Genomic DNA, 26,407 nt, shown 5'->3' with positions numbered 1-26,407 from the left:
CCATTATTAAGTAAAATAAGGGTGATTTGAACACAAGCCCTGTGATACCGTGACAGTCGATCTGATAACCCAGATGGCTACTCAGTGTCTAACAGGCATACATGCTGGACAAAGGGATGATTCACACCCCGGGCATGACAGAGCAGGACAGTGACAGGTTTCATCATGGTACTCAGAACAGCACACAATTTAAAACTTATGAATTGTTTATTTCTGGAATTTTCCATTTGACATTTTTGGACCACGGTTGACCTTGGGTAACTGAAACCTTGGAATGCAAAATCATGGACCAGGGGGCACTGCTGTATTCAGTCCGAAAAGACTCATGAGAGCTGTTGTTCCCTGTCAGGTAGAGGTGGACTGCCCAACTAATGAGAGAGGTGTTCTTCCTGTGGTCCATATTATTCTAAGATCCTCCTCAGAGGTCTTCGTTTTTAATGATGGCTTGATCTGGATTTCATAGATTTTTGCATGTCAGTTTCAGTTGAGTTTTCTTAAGGTTCAGCGCAGAATCGACAATAAAAAAAAAAAAGATTGGATGGGGAACAGGCGGCAGAAGTTCTTAGAAAATAGTAAAGAAGATTAAAACCACCTGGTGAAACAAATTTTTCAGTAGATTTGAAAAAGGCACACATTGTTTCTTGAAAAAGTTTGTTGAGAGGTGCAAATTAGAAATCAGAGTAGATTAATTCATTTTTTGGAAGTGTTTTGTGGGTAAAACATGATCCATTATATTGTTAGACTTGTGTTACATGAACAGTTATATGGCTCCTGGTTATATATGTGGAGCCTTGTTCTCATGTTCCTCATGGCAGATTATACATCCTACTTATGCTCTCCTAGACGCACAGAAGCTGAGCAAAGGCAGGCAGAGGTGTATCCATCAGTGAGCGGTACTGGGGATGGATCCATTACTCAGTTCTCCTTTCAACACACACGTATTGAGTGCCGCTTCTGCTGTCCCTCATCAGTTAAGTGGGGCCAGTAACAGCACCCATCTCATGGGTTTGTTGGGAGGACTAAAAATACAACACAGGAAGGTCCTGAAATCAGTGTCTGGCTCCTTGGAAGAGCTGCCACCACTTCAGTGCCCCTGAGCTGTCTTCTGTGGGTACGAGAAGAAGGGTTGATGAAGCTCACACAAGTCTGAGCACATCAGAGTCCCTGAGAATAACACCTTACTGGATAAAAGTATCTATGGATTTCAAAGAGCTCTTGAGTAGAGATAGTAAATGAGTAATTACAAATAGTGTTTTTCAGTTTAAAAAAGTGAGGTGGGTGGATTTTGACTCACAATTTTGCTTAATACCTACAATGTATTAGGCATTATATGGGACACTTTTATGTGTATTTTCTCTTTTAATTCTTGCAATTTTATTTTTATTTCTCCCACACGTGACAAATGGAGCTGTATCTAGTCCAAGGGTGTAGGTTCTGGAAATTCATAGTGACTTGAACATCTGGGTTAATATTTCTTTAGTGTGGTAACATCCTTTCTGACAGTTTTATTAGAATATTCAAGTCCTCCATTCCACCTGGAGTCTTGGCCAACACGGGAACTGAAATAGTGTAGAGCAGAATTCTCTTTGAGACTTTGAGATCTGTTGGTTCTACATTGCCTCTGTCATCTTTGGACACTTTAATTGAGGTTCTTTTAGTTACAATTTAAAGAAACCCAGCTCAAACTAACTTGATCAAAGAAAAGGACCTCTGTTGGCTTACATAATTAAAATTTCCAGTGGTGCTTTTCAGGGTTTCAGAGACATCAGATGTGCTGGGATTCAACTCAAGCAATGTTGTCAGGATTCTCTCTCTATCTTCTGTCTCTGTTTTTTCCTGTGTTGGCTTCTGTATTAGTTATCTATTGCCATGGAACAAGTTATAGTAAACGTAGTGGCTTAAAACACACATTTATTATCTCATGGCATGTGTGGGTCAGGAGGCTGGGCATGGCTTATCTGGGTCTTTTGCTCCGGGTTTTCTCGCGAGACTGCAACAGAGGTGTCAGTCAGCACTGAGGTCTCATCTGAAGGCTTGCCTGAGGAAGGATCTGCTTCCAAGCTTATGTAGATTTTGAAAGAACTCAGTTCCTTGTGGGTTGTTGGACTGAGAGCCTTGCTGTCTGCTGTCAGCCAGAGTCTCAGTTCCTTGACACTTGGATCTCTCCATAGGGCAGCTTCCTTCATCAAAGCCAGCAAGGAAGAGTCTGCTAGCAAGGCAGAAATTACAGTCCTATGTAACATAATCATGGAAGTGGCATGCTCTGTTCTGTTGGTTAGAAGGAAGTTGTAGTCCCATCCATGCTCAGGGAGAAAGGATTTATGAAGGGCAAGAATACCAGGAGTCAGGTATCACCAGGCCCATCTTAGAATTTGTCCACCACAGCTTCATTCTCAGGAAAGCTCTCTCCACATGCTGACGGAGTTGACCAACAGCTCCTGTCTGACATCGGCGTAAGGCCAGCAATTCTGGAGAAGATAGAGCCACATATCTCCTCGGCATCCATATATGTACCTGTTCCTTACCAGTCAGGATTCTTGATTGAAAACAGAAATTAACTCTGGCATATTTAACCACAAAAGACTTATTAGAAGGACACCAAGCAGCTTCTAGAATTGTTGAGAATTCTGAAGTTTTGGGCTGGAAAAAAACCTGTGAGACCTGGATGGACACTTGTGCCATTGCCACTGCTTCCTTGGACTCTCATCGCCATATTCTCAAGATTAGGAATGAGGTGTATCTCATTGGCCAAGTGTCAGTCCCACAGTTGTGCTCTAGCTGACAGGAAGGGAGATGAGGGAACACCTGCCCTGCTTGGGCCTCCATCAGAGGTGGAACTGTGTATCTTTAATCGTGACAGTGTTCCTCAGATGAGCCCACATGGGTCTCGTGGCTTCACTGGGTTACTTTGTCTATAGATGTTCAGCCTAGCATGTTGTCTTGCATAAACAAATATGGGTGGTTTTCAGAACTTTGCAGGTGGTGGTTCTGTGCTCTTGTTCAACATTAACTGTGCCTTACAGGCATACCAGTAAAGCTGCTACAGGAGCAGAATGTGATATGCATGGCATGCCCAGGTCTCTTGAGTCATATAGTAGGTGGGGCATTCATAGTTAGAATTTTGATTCAGACCAGAGTTAACCACAAGTAGTAGTTACCTTTTCTGAAATTATAGGCTAGCTTTATGATCCAGTTTTTTTTCCCAGTCTTTCTGTTGGATTTAGGGATTGAGGGGTTACCTTAGCTCTTTACTGTCTTCATCTTTGACTGTGTGTATATGACTGTCTTGAATATGTGGGTACATTAGCTAAATTATCATGTTTTTATAAGAACACAGAACTTGTAAATCTTTTGAAGTAAGTTCATATGTTTCCTTGCATGTATTTTCAAAGCTATACCTACTTCTCTTGCAGCATTTCGGAATATATTAAGACCAACTTCCCAAGGAGGGAAACAGATGTCACTTCTGTGGGGTACTTTGCAGGGTGAAGAGTCTTGCCAATACTCAAAATGTTTTTTTTATTGGCCTACTATGCCAGCCGAAATCTCGTTAGAATTTGAATTTTGGCTTAAGATCAATGGTCCTCAACCTCAACACATTAAAAACAACATAAATTGTTGTTATTAAAACAACATAATCAAAATTAAAATTAAATTAAAAACAACATAATCAAAAAGTAACCCAACAAACCCAACAGTGTCAGGGTCCCACTCGAGAGCAATTCTGCAGAATTTCTGGGAGTGGAGTCCAGGGGGCTGTAACTTTGAGAATCTCTTTAAGAGATTCTGTTTTGTAGCCAGGATTGAGAGCCAGTGGATTAAGATCACCACCTGGCAAGGGCTTCCTGTCCATTTGTGTCCTGGTGTACAAGCACAGTGTCGTAGTTACTGCCACAGTTCACAGTCGAACTTGCCGTCCTCTCTTCCTTGTGTACCCCGTGATGAACTCGCATTAATCAGGGTCACCTAAGCCAGTCTCTTCCTGCAACCTCGAAGATCCCAGCTACCATAGGGCCATAGGATTTCCAGTTATGACACGGCTTCTGAAAATACCTCCAAAAGGCCGATTTGTGTCATAACAGTAGCATATGTTAAAATCAGGCTATAAACAATCCAACTTCTCTTTCATTTTACATTTACTTTCTGGAGGTGATGTGCACATAATCATTCATGTGGTATCCAGAAATATTTTCGTCTGTAGTAATAGCAGATGGCAGAGTGGTTTCATGTGCCAAGCTGCATTTATTCTGCCACAGCGCAGCGTGGAAGTGATCACGGCCTCTTCCAAACAGTCTCGCTCCCCACGTGCATGTCAGTTGTGGTGGGAAGTTTTCTTGCGTATCAGTTCAATATGTTGTAAATTTACTTGGAATCCTTGGAATTTGTGCATGATGTGGTCACATGAGACGTACTTCGAAAAGAAATATTTTTGAGGCCTAATGATTAAAGGTCATCAGTTCCACAAACATTTCATAAGCATTTGCTGTGTGCTAAGCTAGTGGTTTTCCACTGGGATAGGTCACATGGTCCCCAGGAAGGATCTTGGACATTTACAGGGCTGTGTGTAGGTGTCATGATGATTAGTGGAGGTGCTACTGGCATTTGGCGCGTGAGGACCAGAGGTACTGGCTGCCCTGCAGCGCGCAGGACCGTCCCCTTCAACAGCAATGTCCGGCACACCCCACACCCCAGTCTGTTGAAAGGACTTTTCTGTAGGTAAAAAACCTGTTCGTGATTATCCCAGCCTAAAACCTGATTGTGTTTTTCATATAAACGCAAAGACTTTTTTTCTTTGGCATAGATTTAATATACAGTGACTTTTCCAGGAAAATTGTAAATTGAATTGTAAATGTAACTGAAGGGAAAATTGTATTATACTTTGCTTTATTTGGAGTCAAAAGTTAGTTACCCTCACGTAAGATCACGTGACCAGTGGAACCCTGCCTGTGGTGTTTGAGTCACAGAAAGCCCACCTGTACCTCCCTGCATTTTTTAACCTCACCTTCGTGCAGATTCCGTACATAGAGGGGCAAGCAAAGGACGACTTTATATGTCTTCTGGTGGTGTTCTGCCTCAACGTTTATAATTCATAGTATTTTACTATGTGAATTAAAATTTTCTTTCTTAATTTTTACAACTGGGGCGTTGTGTTGAGATTGCACGTGTTTGTTGTGTCTGTGTTTTTAAAAGTATGTGTGTAGGTAAGTTATTTATACATTCCATTACAAGAAAATAGAAAGAGCATTAAAGAATATTTGGGTTTAAGGGGGCATTGGGTGTGATAGGGTTGGTAGCCAGTAGCTTAAGCAGCAGGGCAACGGCAGAAAAGTCAGCAGACAGGGAAGGTCCTTAAATGCTAGAGGAACTCAGACTATACTGCAGGAGCCCAGAAGCAGCCCCTGCCTTGTCCTGAGGGAAGGCAGACCAGGAAGGCTGTTTTGCTAGGGCTTAGCTGGGCAAAGGGAATAGTGCATACAAAGTTGAGAAGAGTGGAAGCATGGCTTTTGCAAATGGCTCAAGCTTGGGGTGGGGCAGGACTGGGCCGGGGGCAGTGCAGAGCAGATGGAGAGATTTTGGGCAATTGGAATCTACTCAGCAGTGATATGGAAAATACAGGAAAGGGGACTCTAGGAGGTGTCTAATTATGTGAAGAGTTTGGTGAGGAGAAGAACACCGGCCTCACGTACAGAATTACACTGACTCTTTAACATCTGTCCTCCAATTAAGTGTACTGGGTTATTCCTTTATTTTGCATGTAATTTCACTTACTTGTTTCTTTCATTTAATTGGGCACAACTTCTCATTTTGCTTTGAAGGAGATTGGAATAACAACACAGTTCCTAAAGAAACTTAGTAATACCACAAAGCTAGTGATCATGATTTTCATCTGGAGTTCGTTTTAAAAGCACTAGCACGTGCCACATGGGGGAAAGCTTTCTTGACGATTTACCCCAACAGCAACGAAAATGTTTAGATTTATCCGCCACAACGATGAGAGAAATATTGTTTTTCAAATGGGAGCCTTGCTCAGTTACTGTTCCCTTTATATTTCAAAAAACAAAATAATGAAATCACTAAAACACTATTATAAGAAATTTGGAACAAAAAAAGGGGGATGTATTTTCCCCATATTATCCGTTGCTGTTTTTATGTATTTCCTTTAAATCTTGTTTTTAGATATTATACATATAATTACGTGCGTATAATGCATTATATATCATATACTTAAAGATATAATATCATGGTCCTATTGTATACAAATGGTCTAGGACTCAAATAAAATGAAATATGTGAGCAATATTCTGAATTATTCTTCCTCTCAGTTTCCAACTTGGTATCTAGCTACCTACTGAACACTCCCCTAGATATTGCCATTTGATTGTCCTGCAGGCATCTCGGAGTAAACAACAAAACTGAGCACTTGGGCTCTCCCCGCACCCTCCCCCTTTTCTCCCACCTTCCCCATCTCAGTAAGTGGTTCCCTCGTGCATCTCCTTGCACAAGTCAGAAGCCTAGCTTTCTCACTTTCCCTCACCCCAGACACTGAATCCGTCAACAAGTCCTTTTATCTCCGCCACCAAAACAGACCCCAGGCCATTCACTGCTGCCCACTCTTACTGCTGCCACCCTCTCCCAAGCTGCCACCGTTTCTCACCTGAGCTACATCGGCCTCCTTCCTGATCTGCTTACACTGGCCATTCTTGCCTCTCTAGAGTCTGTTCTCTCAGCAGACAGGTTAGATCACTCTTAAGAATTCTCCTGTTTAAGCTTCTCCAGTGGCCTCCCAAGGTACTTATCAAGCCACCCAAATTCCTCTGCATGGCACATAAGGCCTATAGGACCTGACTTTTACCTGTTTTTCTAAATTCATCGCATGCTGTACCCCATGTCCTTACACTGCCTCACTGTGCTCAGCCACCTGATAGCCGCTCAGTGCTTTTAAATCACCAAGTTCTTCCCTGCCTCACAGCTCTTCCATACGTGCTTTTCCCTGCCAGAAGCAGCCATCCTCACCTTGTGACCTGCCAGCTCCAAATCCTGCGGGTGTCACTTTAAATGCCACCTACAGAGCCATCCCAGACCACTCTAGGGAAAAGAGACTCACTTTCCTACACTTCCCACAATTTGCAGTTATTGTGTGTGTGTGTGTCTGTGTCTGTTACCCCCGCAAATCGTAAGATCTGTGAGGCAGTGACTGTGTTTGTCTTATTTATGTAGTAGTCAGTCAGTGAATATTTGATGGATGGATGAATGAATGAATGAATGCTACTTCCTTGAACCAGCTCATGGAATTCTCTTCCTGCCCGGCTGAGAGACATGGGCTTGAGAGCCAAGGAATTGCTGGGCATCGTCTATTATATTGGAAGCTCTTTTGTAAAAGAGACTTCTTCCACCTTTGTAATGCTTGTTTTTGTCCAGGTCATGTTTGTCCGGGACCGAAGTAAATGTCAGCAGTCAGCTCCCAACCCTATGTCTGAGGTTGGAGCCATGTTTATTAAACCAGCAAGAGTAGTAGAGGTTGCATTGCCTTTGCGAGGATGTAATATTGGAAGGTGACTAGTTTTTACTTCTGAAGCCAAAGGTGGCTGGGTGGGGCGGGATGGGGGCAGAATGAGGGAGGTATGGTAAGAGAAAGAAAGAGGACATACAGACCAAGTCTCTCCCAGATTGCCATTGCCAAAGACACAGGCTGGTGTGGTTGAAGACAGCATCACGGATAGAAACAGATGGCTTAAGAATAGTTTATCTTGGGAAGAAGCAATAGGATCAAGATTTTTTGTAGTGGCATTCATTAAACCTGAAAAAATTCTTGCTACATCTTGTTGCTCTAATGCCAATCTGGGACCTTTTATTAAGATCCCCAAACCCCAGAGCTTCTGATCAGCTCAGTCCCTATCTGGTAATAGTAACTGCTTTTACAGGAGGAAATTCTGGAACGTACAGTACAAGAGGCCACTTCTAGCTGATTGCCTTTTACCTTGCCTTATTATCTTACCTTGTCCAACCCTGTGTCTCCATCAAGTTACGCCCTTAATGAGGTCATTTGCTCTGCATACACGGGAGGTTATGTCATAGAGTAATTCATTTTCTGCTTTCTGAGCTGTGCCTGAGAGGGCAGCCTCTTCAACTGTGGGAAGAAGCTGCCATTTAACAGAGGACCTGTATAGCTTATCCCAGATTTCAATCATAGCTTTAGTTTTTGAGTCTTCAGTAGTGCACATGACAGCAGGAACATTTGCATAAGCACGTAAGGTAGCTCAGCCTTACAAGTAGCCTGTTTAAGGAGTGAGGATCGGCCAATGCTGGCATCACAGGAAAGAACACTGTGTGGTGGTGTTAATAATATCCGCATATAGTTTGTGTAACTAAAGCCCACAATACTATCTTTTTTTCAGCTTTATTGAGATATAACTGACCTGTAATCCACAAGAGTATCTTAATCTTACTTTTGCTCCCAAATTATCTTTCCACCGTCACTGTCCCTTGTAAGTAATATGTAGCAACATTGATTTGATATTTGCTTTTCATCTTTTTTTCTTTTTTTTTTATAGTTTTGTCTGTAAACGTGAGCTCCCACTCTGAGTCAGGAAATACACAAGTACTGTATATCTAGAGGTCCATAGGACAAAAAACAATGACTGAAGATTTTTCAGAATTCCAGAAAGACATGAGACCTCAGATTGAAAAAACACAGCAAATCTCAAGGAGGGTAAATTAAACAAATCTACACCTGGAATGATTGTTCTATAATGATAGTAAATCCACCACAAATGGAAAATCTCAAAGGCTGAGAGAAAAGACATTACCTGCAGAAGAATGACTGGCCAATTGACAGTGCATTTCATAGCAGCAGTAGTAGATCACTACACCTGTCAACAAAACAGGATGCAGAAATAAGGACCTTCTCGAACATACAAAGACTAGTAGAATTTTTTAGTCTCAGACTTTGACTGAAAGAATTACTGAAAGTTGGATTTTAGAAAGAAATAAATTGAACCCAGATGTAGGTTCCACCATTAGAGAGCAATGGGCCAATAAAGAAATTGGACATGTTCATAAACTTAAGTAATCTAAGTAAATGGCTGCCTCTGTGTTAGGATTTGAGTATAAACAAAATGTTTTTCCAATTGAGTATATAACTGCTTAGACTTGGTGCTGATGTTCGAAATTCTTCTGTTTGTGATGAATTGTTTTTAGGCAAGGATTTTTAGTGAGAGGTCCGTGGATAGGATGCAAGCCATCTATGAACTTCTTAAAATTATAAATGACATATTTTGTGTATGTGTAGTCTTTCTGCAGACAGGATTCATGGCTTTTGTCAGATATTTAAAGGAGTTTAGAACCTGGACAAGTTTAAGAACTACTGGATTATGGTATTGTCCCCTATTTAGATGAAATTACATCAGTACTTAAGTTGCTCTGACATTGAGATAGAATGATCTGAATTTGATTGCTGGATCTGTCAGTTACTTTGTGGAACTGTTGAGACCCTGGACAGGTGATGTGCCTTCTCACAGTAGTGTGTGCAGTGTACGACCTGAGTAACCACACACAGCAACAGTGTATCGGGCTCTTGTGACCTCTTCGCACCATCACAGTCAGTGTTTGATTATAGCTGTTATGATTTTCTCAAGAGTCACTACTGAGCTATCAGAAGAAGTGAAGCTTCTCAGTGATTGATTTTAAGCTATAATAATAGGCTTAGTGCTGTTGTTCTGTTAATCGAGCACATGTTTTGTGTAATACCTTGTCCAAGCGTGCACAGGGGAGGGAGGGGAGGAGGTGTTGTGTTCAATCATTAGCTCTCCCAGTGAAATTTGGTACAAAAACAGCTATTAACTGGTGACCGGTGTGACTTGTGTTTTTAGAATACGGTTGTAATGTACATTAGATATGTGCATTTTATGTGTTATTTTAATTCCACTTCTCCACTCATTCAGTAGTTGTTTACTGAGTGTTAGTGTCAGGCCATTTACTGTACCAGGTGTGATCATGGATGTAGCATTGAATATGGTGGTTCTGTTCCTGAGGACTTACCTTAAATTAGGATGTGAGGAGGCAGGTCATCACCAAATCCTCAGTCCCAGCCTAAGACCTGCTTAGGTCAAGAATAAGCTGTTCCTAAGAGCAGGGTTTTCCCAGCCTGCCCCTTGGGGTGTCAGCCTGAAGGTATAACTAAGAACAGAGGGGAGTGCATGCCTTCCAGGAGGGCTTCTGTGGAGCCACGGGCATGCTCAGACACCACAAATGTTGAAACGTGTTTAGCATGTATAATTATGATCATAACACAGTCTGTTTCTAAAGCCGTTACATTTGAAGGTAGTTCCTAGCCACTGATCAGCACCCAGATGTGTCGTCTTCCCCCGAAGCCCAGGGCCTCCTTGTGGCCTCACAGCACCCCCTGGGGGTGGGGATAAAGTGCCCTAATCCTAGGACTGGGTTGCCCCATCCTGCTGGGGAGAAGGTGGTTCCCAGCTCCATTTCCTGTCTGCAGGTCTGTTTCCTCTCTCAGGACATGGGTATCTCTTAGAGGGCCAAGAGAGGTAGTTGGTCACATGGTTACCTACGGCATGGAGCAAGTTAACATACGTCTTGAAACAAGCATATGATTCCTTTTTCATTGACGGTATCCTCTCCTTTCTGTGTGTAATGTTGAGAGGTTCTCAGTTTTGACTGAATAAGCTCATTACCTCTTCGTTTTTTTATTTTAAAAGAAGCACACTAGTATAGAGCTTGAAGAAAATGATAAGGACAGCAAGAGTGTCGAGTTGGGACTTTTGTGGAAAATGCTGAATGTTGGCAGATAATGCTGTGTGGTCTCTGGTCTGCCAGCCTCCCTTTCCTAGTTATTTGCAATTAGGTTATAACTCAGACTTCTACAAATCCATTTAGAGAGAGAAAAAATTCATTTAACTATATTAGACTCTAACTTGTAAATGAGTTTCAAGGTTGATTGTTTAATAGGTTGGGATTTAAAATTGAAACTTTTCTTCCTTGTCATTTTATATCTATATGATTCACCATAAAGATTGGCTTAATAAGTTTCAAAAATATTGCTGTATTTTATTCTTTTCAGTTAAATTGAGGTTACTGTTTTTAAAAAACTGATTCTGGCCTCTTCTTTGTTTCCCTCAAACTACCACTTTCTTTGCCATTCCTAGAACTAGTTGGAGAGTGTATTTAGCCTAAAAATAGAATAAAATAAGTACAATTTTGGGTTTTTTTGGAAAAGCTAAGGGAAAGCACAGTTGATACTATTCTTCCCTGAAGAAAACTGAGTATCTGATCCCATGTTTTTATTATCAGGTTAAACATACTATGAGGTAGATATATTTGATGAAAATAATAGCTGTCCTGAGGGATAATTGTGTGTGTGTGTGTGTGTGTGTGTATGTGCACGCACGCACAGATGGCGTGACTTGCGGTGTGTGTAGACGTACGCAGGACCTTGTTTGGGCAATAGTGTGATCGACTTGGCTGTTGGGAACAAGAGGCAGTGCCGTCCTGTCTACAGAAAGCTTCCTTTAGTCTTTTTCTCTGACGTGTTCCCTTGCCTTTTCCTTTCCTGAGAACCAGCAAGTCTTTCCCTGGCTCTGAGCTAATGACAGTCACTTGTGGCTGCCTTGCTTGTGGCATTTAGGGCCTCTTTCCCCTGTCCTCTGTGGCCGTGGTCACAAGGTGTATTGGATTTGATTCTAGGTTTTGCGTGGGTGACAATGTCAGCACCACGGTTCGGTCACTGCCATGGCACAGCCAGCGCTCTGAGATTGAAGATGCAGCGGTTTTTACTTGCCTCCTGGTGCTCTTGGTGCTTAAACCATCCTGGGTCACTGGAATCATGCATTCAACACATATTTGAGTGTCTGTCCTGTGCCAGGCACAGTCCTAGATGTATGACATACATATGTGAAAACCACAGAAGTCACTGTTCCCTTGGAGTTCACATCCGGCTCCTTGGTAACTTTCAGTTGCCAGGCAGCAGAAGGAAAGAGCAACTCTTCCACTGGGACGTGATTCTTTACGAGAGGCGCGCTGTTCCTCCTAGCCTTGTGGTCACCAGTGAGCACTTGGGGGGGGGGGTCTGTGGGAATGGGTTTAGCAGGTGAGGGTGGAAGGAGGAGGTGGACAGGGCCAGGCGTTGGGAGGCCTTGACTGCAGGCTAGAGCGTCCTGTCAACGGAGAAGACGGCGATCCCCACAGCATGGCAGTGACATACATGACCTCACCTCAGTTCTGGGAGAGTAACTGATGGCAGGGTATGGGCTGCATTGAGAGGAAGAGCTGGGGGGAGGCAGAGAGCCCCATTGGGTGATCTTCTTTCATTTACTCTTTTACTCATTCAGCATATACTTAGCTGAGGCTTGCCTTGTATTTATATTTAGAAATGATTGCCAATCTTAGATGCTATTTTAAGAAGAGTGGAACCAATTTAATGCTCTATCTCATCTTTCACGCTTGAAGTTTACATTTTTGGGTTTTCTTGGCTGAGCGACTGAAAGATGCATATTTGTAGCGGGGCTAGGGGGGCCCAGTGTGGACATCTCTTCCGCCGAGTTTCTCTTGCTCTCCACCTCACTACTCAGGGGTGGGTAAAAACGTAGCGGTCTGCTCTGTGGTGAACACAGATAGCTCCCATCCCTCACAGTGGCTAGCTAATTCAAGATTTAATTCAGAGAAAATGCATTTCATTTATGTTTTGTGATAAGAGCTACAGAGGAAAAACTGGAAGAAGTGTAATGGGTTATCTTAACAAAATGCTTCTGCTGCTCTGAAGGAGCCAGCCCACTTTTCTCGGTGAAGGAGGGATATTGCCTTTTAAACATGTCATTGTTGTTATTCATTGTACTTTGTTTTGGTAAGATAGGAAATGTTGTTCTTGGGACTAAGTTAAATGCTGCTCAGCATGAAACACGTGATGTGGAAGAGAGCCTGCAGACTGTGACTAATTGACGCGCCCTGGGCCGATGCGAAGACGGTTGCTAGTCCGCAGCAGAGCAAACACTCACGAAGGCTTTCCTTCTCCCCTAGGACTTCCTTCGCCGGGCATCTGGCCGGGATCCTTGTTGGACTAATGTACACCTGCGGACCTCTGAAGAGGATCATGGAGACGTGCTCAGGTACAGAGCAGAACACTCCTGGCCTGACAGGTTGGAAGTTCATCTTCATTTTAACGGGAATCTCCATTTAACAGGAACAGTTCCCTGTGGTTCAGCTTAGGAGCTCCCTAATAGGCTCTTTTTAAACCAAGAGGTAAACCAGCTGGTGCTGTTCCTCACACTGCTCCGAAGAAGAGGCTGCAAACCCCAATTTTAAACCTGAGGCTTTCTTAGGGGACAAATAGCGTTGCACACTTATACCCACAGCATTATTGCTACTCACCAAAAACCATGATTTTCTTGAAATTTGGAGACTTAAAGCGGGTTTAAAATATGCTTTCTTCTGTAATATTCCATGAATTCAAAGTACAAGGAAAAGTTAAAAAAAGAAAGACAAATCTGTACTGAAGTGCAAGGCCAGTATTTTAAAGAATTCAGAATGACCACTAGGTCCTTGGCGGGTGAGACATATATTCATGCATGGCCAAACCAAGTCTGTTATTGCTTGAAGTGTGGCTTCTGCTTTTTAATTAAAATTTTTTTTTCATCTAATTGATGCTCAATGAAAATACTTTATTTAGAAACCTATGAATTTTTTGGATCTCTTAATTGAAAATGCTATACTGGTCTTGACTTAGAAGGAAACTATTGATATTTTGCAAACACTTGTTCTATAGACCATATGAGTTCCAATATTTCATCTTTTTTTTTAATAAATAAATTTATTTATTTTTTGCTGCACACAGGCTTACTCTAGTTGCAGAGAGCAGGGGCTACTCTTCGTTGTGGTGCGCGGGCTTCTCATTGCGGTGGCTTCTCTTGTTTTGGAGCACAGGCTCTAGGCGCGCGGGCTCGGCAGTTGTGGCACGTGGACTCTATAGAGTGCGGGCTCAGTAGTTGTGGCATGTGGGCTTCAGTAGTTGTGGCATGGAGGCTCAGTAGTTGTGGCTCGCGGGCTCTAGAGCGCAGGCTCAGTAGTTGTGGTGAATAGGCTTAGTTGCTTCGCAACATGTGGGATCTTCCCGGACCAGGGCTCGAACCCATGTCCCCTGCATTGCAGGCGGATTCTTAACCACTGCGCCACCAGGGAAGTCCCCAGTATTTCAACTTTTATTCATGGGAAATCTTCTGAGACTATTTTACCTTTTCTTGAGCCATAAATAATTTATTTTCACAGTTTGTGCCAGTGACTGGTATTCTTGAGAACCATATGATATTCATGATATTAGAAAGCTTTCCAAGCACTGTGCTGTTGCTTTTATTAGCTGGTTGTATTCACTTTCTGGTGATTTTTACAGATTGTGTTGCATCTACGCAGATTTTTATTTTCCTATGTTTGCCTATTACTGTGTTTCTAGTGTGTGTGCTTGGAAGAGGCAGCAGGAGCTTCCTTTATTGAAAATGTCCAGTTTTATTATATTTTTGATACAACTTAATTATGGAAATCTAGTAATGAGCTTTTTTGCCCAGATGCTCTCAGTGCTGACAAAGGAAAAGAAATGATTCTCGGGAGTCTAATGTTTTGTTTCCTTTTTCTTTGTGTGTCTGAGGATTAAGTGGTTAGTAAAGCTTTCTACAGACATATTATGAAATTTAGGCAAGTATTTTGGTTTTAAAGAGGATTTTCCCCCACAATTATAACATTTAAACTCTTAGTTTCCTTCTTAAAACCTTGTCTATTTTCTAAGGAGATTTACTTTTATATCATTCTATTTTCAGTGTAATACAGTAGAAAATTAAATTAAAAGTTGAAACATTCAGTGCTATTTACAAATGGCCTGCAATCTGTCCGCCGTTTTTTCCAGTGAAGTCGGAGAAAGATCTAGAGTGATCTGAGAATTGAGGTGACATGGGAGCCCTGTGGAAAATAATCAAGTACATGAAGGCTGCTGTCTGATAACTCCTGGGAGAGGAGCATCACACTGAAGGTGTCCCCTGTCACTCCTCCCTCTCTCCTTTCCTTCAGCAGTACTGAGTCGTCTGTCCTACTGCTTTCTTAGGGATAAGAAACGGGAAAGTCCCTTAGGAGGGGTAAGAACGTGGCTCACCTAGCATCTTTGTTGTGGGGCAGCTTCTCTCAATAGCCAGAGCATCTCTACTTGTCAGAGCTCTCAAAGACCAAGCTTGGTCCCTTGGAAGGCAAAGTCCATCTTATGTCGTTAGGAACCTTAAGGAACTTCAGAGAGTATAAGTTAGGGTTTCATTGTCCCCACCACATTCTGTTCCCTGTAGGGCTAACCCCAAACAAAAGAGAGCTTATTTTAACAATTGTTTAGAAATCATTTATAATGGCTTTGAGCTTTGTTACAAAGAATCTCTTAACTGTTGGAAAGGTTAATAGTTACAGCCTTATGGCTGTTGTGTTCTATCAAATGTGTCTGTTTTTATGCTACTACCATACTGTTTTGTTTACTATAGCTTTATAATATAGATGGCAATCAGGAAATGTTAAGATAGCTATTATCAAAAAGACAAGAGATAACATGTATTGTTGAGGATGTTGGTGGGAATGTAAATTGGTGCAGCCACTATGGAAAACAGCATGGAAGTTCCTCAAGAAATAAAAAGAACTACCATATGGTCCAGCAATCCCACTTCTGTGTGTATATCCAAAGAAAATGAAATCAGTATCTCGAAGAGATATCTGCACCCCCATGTTCATTACAGCATTATTCACAATAGCCAAGATAGGGAAACAACCTAATGGATGAAGAAAATGTGGTATTGGGCTTCCCTGGTGGCGCAGTGGTTGAGAATCTGCCTGCTAATGCAGGGGACATGGGTTCGAGCCCTGGTCTGGGAGGATCCCACATGCTGCGGAGCAGCTAGGCCCGTGCGCCACAACTACTGAGCCTGTGCGTCTGGAGCCTGTGCTCCACAGCAAGAGAGGCCGCGATAGTGAGAGGCCTGTGCACCGCAATGGAGAGTGGCCCCCTCTTGCCACAACTAGAGAAAGCCCTCGCACAGAAACAAAGACCCAACACAGCAAAAATTAATTAATTAATTAATAAACTCCCACCCCCAACATCTTCCAAAAGAAAAAAAAGAAAAAGAAAATGTGGTATTTATATGTATATAATGGAATATTATCAGCCATAAAAAAGAAAGAAATCCTGTTATTTTTGACAAAATGGGTGAACCTGAAGGACATTATGCTAAGTGAAATAGAGAAATATAAATACTGTATGATCTCACTTATTTGTGAAATCTAAAAAAGTTAAACTCATAGAACCAGAGAGTAGAACAGTGGTTTCCAGGGATTGGCGTGGGGTGGTAAATGCAGAGTTGTTGGTAAAAGGGTACAAACTTTAAGTTGTAAGATGAGTAAGTTCTGGGGATGTAATATACAGCATGGTGACTATTGTTAATAATACTGTATTACATACTTGAAATTTACTAAGATAATCTTACGTGTTCTCACGTATATACCCACACAATGGTAAGTATATAAAGTGATGAACTTGAGTTAATGAACTTGATTCTGGAAATCATTTCATAACATATATGTATATTAAATCATCACATTGTACACCTTTAAAAAAATCGCGTTGCCCAACTTAAACATGTACAATTTTTATTTGTCAGTCACACCTCAGTAAAGCTGGCAGGGGTGGCGGGAGAAGCCTACCCCTGCAATTAAAATGTTTGTTTCCTTCATATTTAGGCGTTTTCCCCTCCAATATTGATTACCCAGGACAGCAGTACTACTTTAATAGTTTAGGTAAGTACTGTGTTTCATTTAATACATTTAAACTTATATTTTAAAATGATAGTGTTTGCTACTGTAGAGCTACTTTAAAATAGTACTTTATGCCTTTGGAGAGTACTTCACACATTATATACTTGTGCCTCTAACATGCATGGAAGCTAGATGGAGGGGCCACCCGGGGAGCACATGTGGGCGCGTTGTTAGGGAAGGCTAGGGAAGGAGGGAACTCTGGTGTGAAAATACTGTATGATTGGTTTGAGGTCTCTCAGACGTGGTTAGAGTCGTACTAGACCCAGATCCCTTGATTCTCAGCCTAAGAGACCATTCTGCTGGCTAAGTGTTAGAAGTTAGTTTCAGATATACAGTTCTCCACGGTCCACGCCACCTACATATTCAGAAAGAATCATGCTTGCCCTAAGAGGCTAATATAGGCATTCCTCTAATAGTTAATACCATGTGACTTAAAGAGGAGAATGCATTTTTTCTAGATATCTTTGTAAATAGGTAGAAAGGACTTCCTGTTGAAGCATATGACCTGTTTTAGGCTAAAGTTCTTACATTCCAGCCTGGGGAAGCTGCACTGCAATATCCTGGATCAATACCAGCAGATAGGTGTCAGAGAAGCCGTAGGCTCTGGAAGCAGTGGGTGGCTTTATTGTCCTGCCCATCGAGAATTGCTGCAGCTTAAATCTGGGGTCAGCAGCCTTTCCTGTAAAGGGCCAGATAGCTACTGTTTGAGGTTCTAAAGGCTTTGTTGACCATATGGTCTCTGTCTCAACTAGTCAACCTGTGTCGTAGCATGAAAGCAACCATAGACTATTCATAAGCAAATGTGCATGTTTGTGTTCCAATAAGACCTTATTTACAAAAACAGGCAGTGGGTTGTACTTGGACTATAAGTTGTAGCTTTATATACACGGTGCTTTTGCTTTATTCTCCTGTACAGGTTCTTAGCCTCAGTCTGGTTTACTCAGTAGCACTTTGTAAGTGGTCCATTGTGCACGTGTCAGACTAACCACTGTGGGAGAGAAAGAAAGAGCTATAGTCCCTGTCTCAGCATTTAACCAGGAGTGAGAATGTAGGTGCCATACATTTAAAAAGGTGAAACAGTAGAAATGAAAAGGACTAACTAGGATATAGAAAGTAGAATGGTGAACTGTGGAGTGGGGTGGTACACAATAAGGCAATGATAGCTAATAATGACATTTGTTGAGTTTTTACTAAAATGTCTCCTTCCAGTAACTACCCCCTGCACTGTTCTGGTTTCATTTCTGTCACCATAGATTAATTTGCCTGAGCCTGAACTTCATATAAATCTACTCATTTACTAAGTACTCTTTTGCATCTGGCTTTTGTTATTCAACCTCATTTTTTATGCTCCATATATGTTGTTGTATGTATCAGTAGTTATTCTTTTTTACTGCTGAATGGTATTTTATTGTTTCAATATGCCACAGATTTTCTGGATATCACTTTTTTAATAATTTCTAATTTATTTCTCTTGTTGTTAGGGAACACACTCAGTGTAGTTTAATCCTTTTACTTTAATGAGGCTTTCTTTTGGCCCAGTGTATGGTCTATCCTGGTGAATGTACCATGTGCCCTTGAAAAGAATGTGTGTTCTGCCATTGTTGAAAGTAGTACTCTACACATATCAATTAAGTTAAGGCGGTTTACAGCCTTGTTTATATTTTCTGGGTCTTTACTGGGTTTTGTATCTAATTTTTTATCGTGTATTTTGTCTTTCACTAAATTTGGAAGGGTTTCAGATACAATTTCTATAAGTATTTTTTTTCTCCACCTATCTGCTGCTCCTCTCAAGGCTTTAATGGCATGAATTTTAGACATTTTAATAATGTCCCTCAAGCTCCTCAGGCTCTTATTTATTTCTTTCGATCTTTTTCCCTCTGTTCTTCATATTGGATAGCTTTTATTGATTTATCTTCAAGTCCACTGACTCCTTTCTCTGTCATCTCCATTCTGCTATTGAACCTAGCGAACCTATCCAGTGACTTTTTTTTTAATAATGTAATTTTAGTTCTAAAATTTCCATTTGGTTCTTTTTTTAGTTTCTGTGTCTCTGATGAAAACTCTGTCTGTGCATTTCAGGAGTGCACCTTATCTTACAGAGCACAGTTATTGTATATCTTTAAAATCCGTCTAATAATCCTAACATCTGAGTCCTATTTTGTGGCTGGCACCTGCTGATTGTCTTTTTCTCCTGAGAATTGGTCACATTCTTCTGTTTTGTTTTGGTTTTGTATGCCTGGTAAATTTCTCTTCTATCTGAACGTTTTGACCTTTATTGTGAGATTTTAGATTCTGTCAAAATCCTCTGCAGAATGTTGATTTTTGTTTGTTTGACCAAGCAGTCAACCTGGTTAGGTTTAGAGCACAAATTCTGTTTTTCTTTCTGTGGGTGGTGGGTTCCAGTGTCAGCTCAGTTTTCAAATCCTTTACTGTACTATTTGGGCCTATCCCATTCATGTACCACTCATGAGATGATCTGATACTGGTGTAGTTAAGTTATGTGGTAGTTCAGTTTTCCAAGTCTTTGCTTCTTTTATTCCCTTGTGTCTGTTCCCTGCATGCATAGCTCAGGGATGGGCCCGGGGCTTATTCAGTTGATCTGCAGAAATAGAAGGTTCTTCTGTGCAGATCCAAATTTCCAGGTAGTATCATTTTTCTCCTGCCTCAAGAACTATCTTAACCATTTCCTCTAGTGCAGGTAATCAATTCTTCTAGCTTTTGTCTTACTAAAGAGCTAAAGAATATCCTCTCCCATCTGATTTTCACCTACACCAATGTTAGACTACTTCATGTTGTCCCACAAGTCTCTGAGGCTCTGTTTATGTTGTTCGGTGTGTGTGGGCTTCAGTTTGGATAGTGTCTGTGGCTGTGTGTTCAAGCTCTGTGATCTTTCTTCCACAATGTCGAATTTGCTTTCAATCCCATCTAGTGAATTTTTCCTCTCAGATACTCTCTTTTTTAGTTCTGGAAGTTCCATTTAGTTCCCTTTTATATCCTCCATTTCTCTTCTCATTAAATTCATGTTTTTATTTATTTAAATCATGGGCATAGTTATAATGGCTATCCTAAAGTCCTTGACTGCTAATTCTGTCTTATCTATATATTTTTTGCATCTGCTTCATTAGACTGATTTTCTTCCTGGTCACAATGTTTTTTTTTTTTTTATCTTGTGAGTTTTGATTGGATGCTAGACATTGTGTATTTTGTGGTATTGAGTGCTAGAGTCTCTTTTCTTTTAAAGAAAACTGGACTTTGTTCTGGCACACAGTTAAGTTTCCTGATGATTAGTTTGATCCTTCTGGGGCTTATTCTTTAATTCTTGAGGGTGGGTCTAAAGTAACTTTTATTCTAGGGTTAATTCTGTGCTGTGGCTGAGATGTTACTTTTGTGGGATCTCTCCTGAATGCCCTTTGTTCAGCAGGGACTCTGCTCTGGCTGGTTGGAATGCAAAGGTCTCCCAGCCCTGCCTGAGCTCTGGGAATTGTTCAGTTTATAGCTCTCAGGCATCCTTTGCCTGGTCTCATGGAATTTCACACTCATGGCTTAATATTCAACAACATCTCCAGGCGACCCCATGAAGATTTCTGGAGGTTTTGCTATGCACGTAGTTTTCTCCTTTGCTGTACTCTGCCCTGCAAATTCCAGCTCAACTCAGGGAGCCTGCTGCATCTGATTGTGTTCACGCTCCCTGCACCACCGTCTGGAAAGTGCCTCCAGGCTCATTTCCTTTATTTCCTTTCTCTCAAGATTCAAAATCTTGAACTGCCAATTGTACAATGTCTAAAAACATTTGTTTCATATATTTTCTCCAGTCTTCTACTTAAGATTAAGTAGAAGGGCTAGTCCAGTCCCAGTTACTCCTTCCTGGCAGAGGTAGAAGTTCAATTCAGCGATATTAATGTAGTGCAGTCGGGGTTCAGCCTGGAAGGAAGGAGGTTTTACCCAGAAGAAGTGGGGTGCTGTGTCTTGATGAGTAAGTAGAAGTTAAGGAAAGCCATGAAAGGAAAGGGCTCTTCAGTCCTTTATGAAAAAGCCTGTCTGAGATTATCCAGAATGTACTGGAGTGCCACTGAACAATTTATTCAGTAGAGTGACACTGTGGGAGTTATAGTGAAGATATGTTTTTGGTGTAGTTCTAAAGGCTCGGAGCATGGTTATCCATCCTGGCTATTTGTGTGAATCACCTGAGGCGCTTTTACAACATGTCCATGCCTTGAATTCAACCCACGCCAATTAAGTTAGAATAGGGATAGAGACAGGGACTTTGACTTTCTTTTTTAAAGCTTCCCAGGTGATTCTAACGGGTTCAGGAACGAAAACCATAGGCTTAGGTGATTGGCTTGGGGACTACCGAGATGAATGCTGTTGCTGCCCAAAGAGGCTTTACTCTGAGGCTTTCACTGATGATGATCTGGATGCTTCAAATCCTAGAAACGTGGTCTTGGTGTAGGAGAGGAACGGTTGCTGGACAATGCAGGCTCACCTGCTTCTATCTGTGGACTCACCCGAGGAGAGGAGGTGTGATGATTAGTTGTCAACAAAGCTGATGTAGTCATTTGGAAGAGCATTGGGTTCTTTTGGTTGTTTTTTATGGAGGCCAGTTTACACTGACTTAAGTATAAGAAGAGGTTTCTCGGCCTATGTGACTAGGAAGAGGTGAATTGTACAGGAAGACCATTTTGGTTCTGTCTCCCATTGTGATTTCCCTCTTCCTGTTGACCTTGTTCTCTCCAGTAGGCGGAGGACATGGCTCCTAATACCTCAGAGTTGCTAGAGGAAAAGGAGCTTGTCTCCTGGTTCATTTTTTAAATCTCCAAAAGAAACAAGAATGTTCCTCTGGATGAAAAGAGTAATAATAACATACTTGTGCACAGACATGACTTGAACTATCATAGATTACCTAGTCCTAATATCTTGTGTGACAGCTGGGAATTGAGGTTTAGAAATGTTAAGTAATTTGGCTAAAGTCATACCGGTAGTTAGTTATAGAACTAGGACTAAAAATGCAAGTCACTGATTCCTAGCTGCTGCTTTTTCTATTGTACAGGGATATGAGATGGACATTCTACTGATTTAACCTTACAAATTAGGGAAGTTTCCCGTATTGACTTTTCTTTCATCTTTTTTGAACTTATTTAAAAAAAAGGAAAAAAAAACGGAAACCTGCAAAAAGCCTCCTTCATATGAAAGAGGCATAAGCACAGCAGACACATAGGCCAGAGAATTAAAGGCAAAAATAAAAGCCCCTTTCACCTTTCTTTCTTATTCCCTGTAAGATTACCATATTTATATTTCTTCCGCTGAAGTGATTGGATTTCTTCAAAGGCAGAGCTACATAAGGCCCGGTGGCCATACTAATGGTCATCTAGGGAACTTTTATGAGAGCATATGTATCTCTTACAAGTAATGATTTATTCTTAATATGGCCATCCTTAGCTGGAAAAGTCTTTATAGGTCAGAGAACCTCATGAATGTTTAAAAAGCTGTTACCAATTTTTCTAATCTCGGTGGTGTTTCTTGATCTCTTTTGCTGTGAAATTCTGGTATGTGTATAAGGAACAGATGGAGTAGTTTATAGAATAATGATAACCAGAATTTCTTTTATTACGGAGCCAAAGTATATAACTACAAAAAAATATTAAACTAGTATTCATTGCAGGATATAATTTAAACTTTTTTATCTTAAGTGTTTGATTGTTAGGTTTTTCCAGCCATGTTTATTATGAAGATTTAAAAACATCTGATTGGGCCAGTGGAACAGCTGTAGAAAATTTTTGGTCCTAGGAGACGTGTTCTAATTATAATAGATATTGATGGGATTTTCGGTCCTGTTGATGATTTATGACTGATGATATAGAACCTTTAACCACACTAGTCTTTTTGACTTAAGGCATTAAAACTTTCCCTTTCTCTCTCCCCATGTTTTGTCTCACAAGTACCAAATTAGATTTTATAATATTCAGATGTTTAGAGTTGTAGTCTTATATTTTGTAAAGGCACTGCTCGGTTGTATTTTAAAAGAAATACACGAAGAAAGATGTTTTTCTCTATCAAGAAAATGTTGCCTCAAATCGTAGCACGTTTACCTGTCAATTGAAACTCTATAGATGTATGTCGTATTTCCGGTATCTGCATAGATAGCTATTCAGAGCTTTGGGGTTACTTTGGATTTTGAACGAGCTGAATATTTTTGAGGGTAGAAAGGTAGAAATGCTGCTTAGACCTTCTGTAACAAAATGACTTTCCACAGGGATTTGAAAGTGGTAATGAGCCATATGGGAAAGTGCCCAATGTGCTTTTTGTGTTGCAATAAAATAATTGGCACTCTTAGGGAATTGGGCAGTCTCTCTATTCAGGCATTGCTGAAGCATCCTGTGGTATTCAGCGACTTATCCATAAATATTCTATTATGTTTTGGAATGGTTGCCCCTTTCTTTTATTCTTTGTGAAGTAGATACATTTATTGTGTTTTGACCATTTGCCCTTATAGAAAAGTTTTTTTTTGTTTGTTTTTTGGCTTTTTTGGTGAGAAGCATAGAAAGCAAGATTTGTAGCAGTGCCACAGTCGTCTTTATCTCAGGATATGAACCTTGCTGGTGGGTGTTCCCCAACACAGTAGTGGGAGCTGAATTTTTCTGATTGTTCTATTGCGTAGAGACCAATTTGAGGAAGAGTGTCCTTATTAAAAATTGTGTCCAGATCCCATTTTAGTCCTAAATCATTCAGTATACTTATATCCTTTTCCTGATTCAAATATCATAATGTTTATATTCTGACATGGGAAACATGTGAGAGAGAATATGGAAGTTGCGTTATAGGAGGTATTTAGTAAATGCCCACTAATTTTTACTACATTAGAAGAAAAGATTAGCCCCCGAAATCCTGAACAATTTTATTTAATGTTTGTTTAAATCATTCATGTCTGTGACTTTCAAGGACATTAAATAAAATAGTACCAACCTAGAAGATTTTGTAATAGATGGTAAATAGAAGAGTATTGTAGTAATCAGTAAGAGTGAGCAAAGGCTCTGAATAGACTGTTCTCCAAAGCAGATATACAAATGGTTAGTAAGCACATGAAGAGATGCTCAACGTCATCAGTCATCAAAAACCACAGTGAGATACCACTTCACACCCATTAGGATGGCTGTAATTCAAAAGACAGATAATAACAAGTGTTGGTGAAGATGTGGAGAAATATGAACCCATATATGTTGCTTGTGTGAATATAAAATTGTGTAACTGCTTTGGAAGACATTCTGGTGGTTCCAAATGGTTAAATATAGAATTACCATGTGACTCAGCAATTCCACTCTTAGGTATGTACCCAAGAGAACTGAAAACATATGTCCAAATGACAACTTGTATGCAGATGTTTATAGAAGCAGTATTCACAAGAGTCAAAAGGCAGAAATAACCCAAATGTCATCAGTTGATGAGTGAGTAAACAAAGTGTGATATAGTTCTACAATGGAGTATTACTTGGCCATGAAAAAGAATGAAATACTGATTCATGCTGCAACATGGATGAACCATGAAAACATTTTGCTGAATGAAATAAGCCATACACAAAACACCACATATTATATGATTCTGTTTATAAAATTGTCCAGAATGGGCATAGCTACAGAGATAGAAAGTAGATTAGTGGTTATTTAGGGCTAGGAAGGTCAGAGGGTGATAGCTAAAAGGGTACAGATTTCTTTTGGGGGTGATAGATATGATCTAAAATTGATTATGGTATTGATGGCACAACTCTTACGAATATACTAAAAGCCGTTGAGTTATATGCTTTAAATTGATGGATTATATAGTATGTCAGTTATATCTCATGAAAGTTGTAAAAACATACCAATAGACACAAATACTTTATATGACAAATATTTATGTAAACACATATATTATCAGCTGAAACTAGTGTGTTTTATTGTCATTTCACTTTTTATTTGAAAATAAAGACTTTTAGAGTGCCTGAAAGCTTTTTATGGGAAATTAACTGTTTTCATTTTAATCTCATATATTAGGAAAGCATTTTTTTCATAACCAACACAAAAGTAAATTTTAAAATAGCCTCAAGACCAATTATCAAAAATTCTGAATATGAAATTTCAATTAACCAGGTTCTACCCTACAGTGTTCCCCTTGTTGGCTTGATTTTTTTTTTTCTTTAGTCTTTTTAAAGCAATAAGAAGCTTAAACTCAGGCATGTGCTATGGTGGGTGATATGGAGACATATGACACAAGACTTATGAAGGGTAGGAATTTTCATCAATAATAAGAAGCACATTAATTAAACATTTGAAACATCATCTTCAAAGGGTGTGATAATGGAAGGAGAGAAGGGAAAAAAATCAAACATACTTCTCTCTCATTATACCAGAATTAGATTGGTAATCGTCTGTGGGGAAAAATAGTATCTTCCAAACAAATTCCATAAAAGTGGTGATTAAAGAAAAATGTAAGGAATAAACTCAAACGGACTTGAAAAGGTCGATGGAAGTACCTTGCAAAAGTCAACTTTGCCCTTTATTAATGGTATGTCGAAGTTTGATTCTTAAAGCATTATTTAATGACCAGGTTGTCTCTTCTCTCATTTAATCTTGCAACCAGTTTCTCGGAAGTGCTAGTAATAGAAACTATGATCTCTGACTTAGGATTCTAATTAGAGAGACACTGGCTTGTATTTCTCAATGTAGTTATCAGCATCTGAAGTATCATACCTAGCACAGAAGCCCGGCAGAATGTGTGTTAAATATTGGTCTGCCTCTCATTGTTTGGAGCCACCAGACAGTAAGGCTTTATCAGCTATCAGTTCAACCATTCCCTTGACTCCAGCCAGGACTTCACTGAAAATACTCCAAGTATTAAGTAGCTGTAAACTGAAAGAATCCACTCCATATGTCAATAGCCCATTCCAGTCCCCTCTCCAGTACTGCTCATGTCTTCAAAATATCTTCTTATATAAAATAAGTAACTAATAAGAACCTACTGTACAGCACAGGGAACTCTACTCAATACTCTGTAATAACCTAATGGAAAAAGAATCTAAAAAAGAGTGGATATGTGTATATGTATAACTGATTCACTTTGCCGTGCACCTGAAACTAACACAACATTGTAAATCAACTAGACTCCAGTAAAAATTGATCTAAAAAAATAAACATCTTCTTCGTCTTCAGCACATAAGGACTCATTCATATCCAGTCCCGTGTTCGGCCTTGTGGCTACAACAGTGATGGGACAGTCATCGCCCGCCTTCGTGGAGGCATTCTCCATCCATTGGTCATCTTTTCTTATTTTGAGGATTATCACTGTAGTCAAAAGAATGACATAAATTATTTTATTGTCTTTGCTAACAAAATAGGAAGTATGAAAAGAATAGTCCATGGCAACATTCCATAACTTTTTCATTGTGCCTGTAGGCTACTCTGGATATCAGGATTATTACCCACGTGGCAGGCCAGGTTACCCTGAAGAAGTACCCAGGAACTTTGACGCGTATACAGCGGGACTGAGCGAAGAGGAGCAGCTGGAGAGAGCGCTAAGAGCCAGCCTCCGGGACCAAGGTAGG

General features: G+C 40.5%; 1 protein-coding gene across 11 annotated transcripts in view; it reads left to right on the top strand.

The window, feature by feature from the left end:
* The window catches only part of RHBDD1 (rhomboid domain containing 1), a 113,733-nt gene that overhangs the window by 38,533 nt on the left and 48,793 nt on the right, over window positions 1-26,407 (top strand). For 9 of the 11 annotated variants that reach the window (XM_022567841.3, XM_022567839.3, XM_022567837.3 and 6 more), the window contains 3 exons: window positions 13,030-13,148; window positions 16,762-16,818; window positions 26,259-26,402. In XM_022567841.3, coding sequence (XP_022423549.1) covers window positions 13,030-13,148; window positions 16,762-16,818; window positions 26,259-26,402 — 320 coding nt within the window. The remainder of the gene's footprint in view (window positions 1-13,029; window positions 13,149-16,761; window positions 16,819-26,258; window positions 26,403-26,407) is intronic. The other 2 variants (XM_030760467.2, XM_089916286.1) reach the window with 2 other exon arrangements.

The sequence above is a fragment of the Delphinapterus leucas genome, chromosome 8 (genome assembly GCF_059928025.1).
Source record: "Delphinapterus leucas isolate spDelLeu-1000000601 "Yukka" chromosome 8, BTC_Dleu_Yukka2, whole genome shotgun sequence".
NCBI lineage: Eukaryota > Metazoa > Chordata > Mammalia > Artiodactyla > Monodontidae > Delphinapterus > Delphinapterus leucas.
This window is presented reverse-complemented; position numbering and strand designations above follow the sequence as displayed.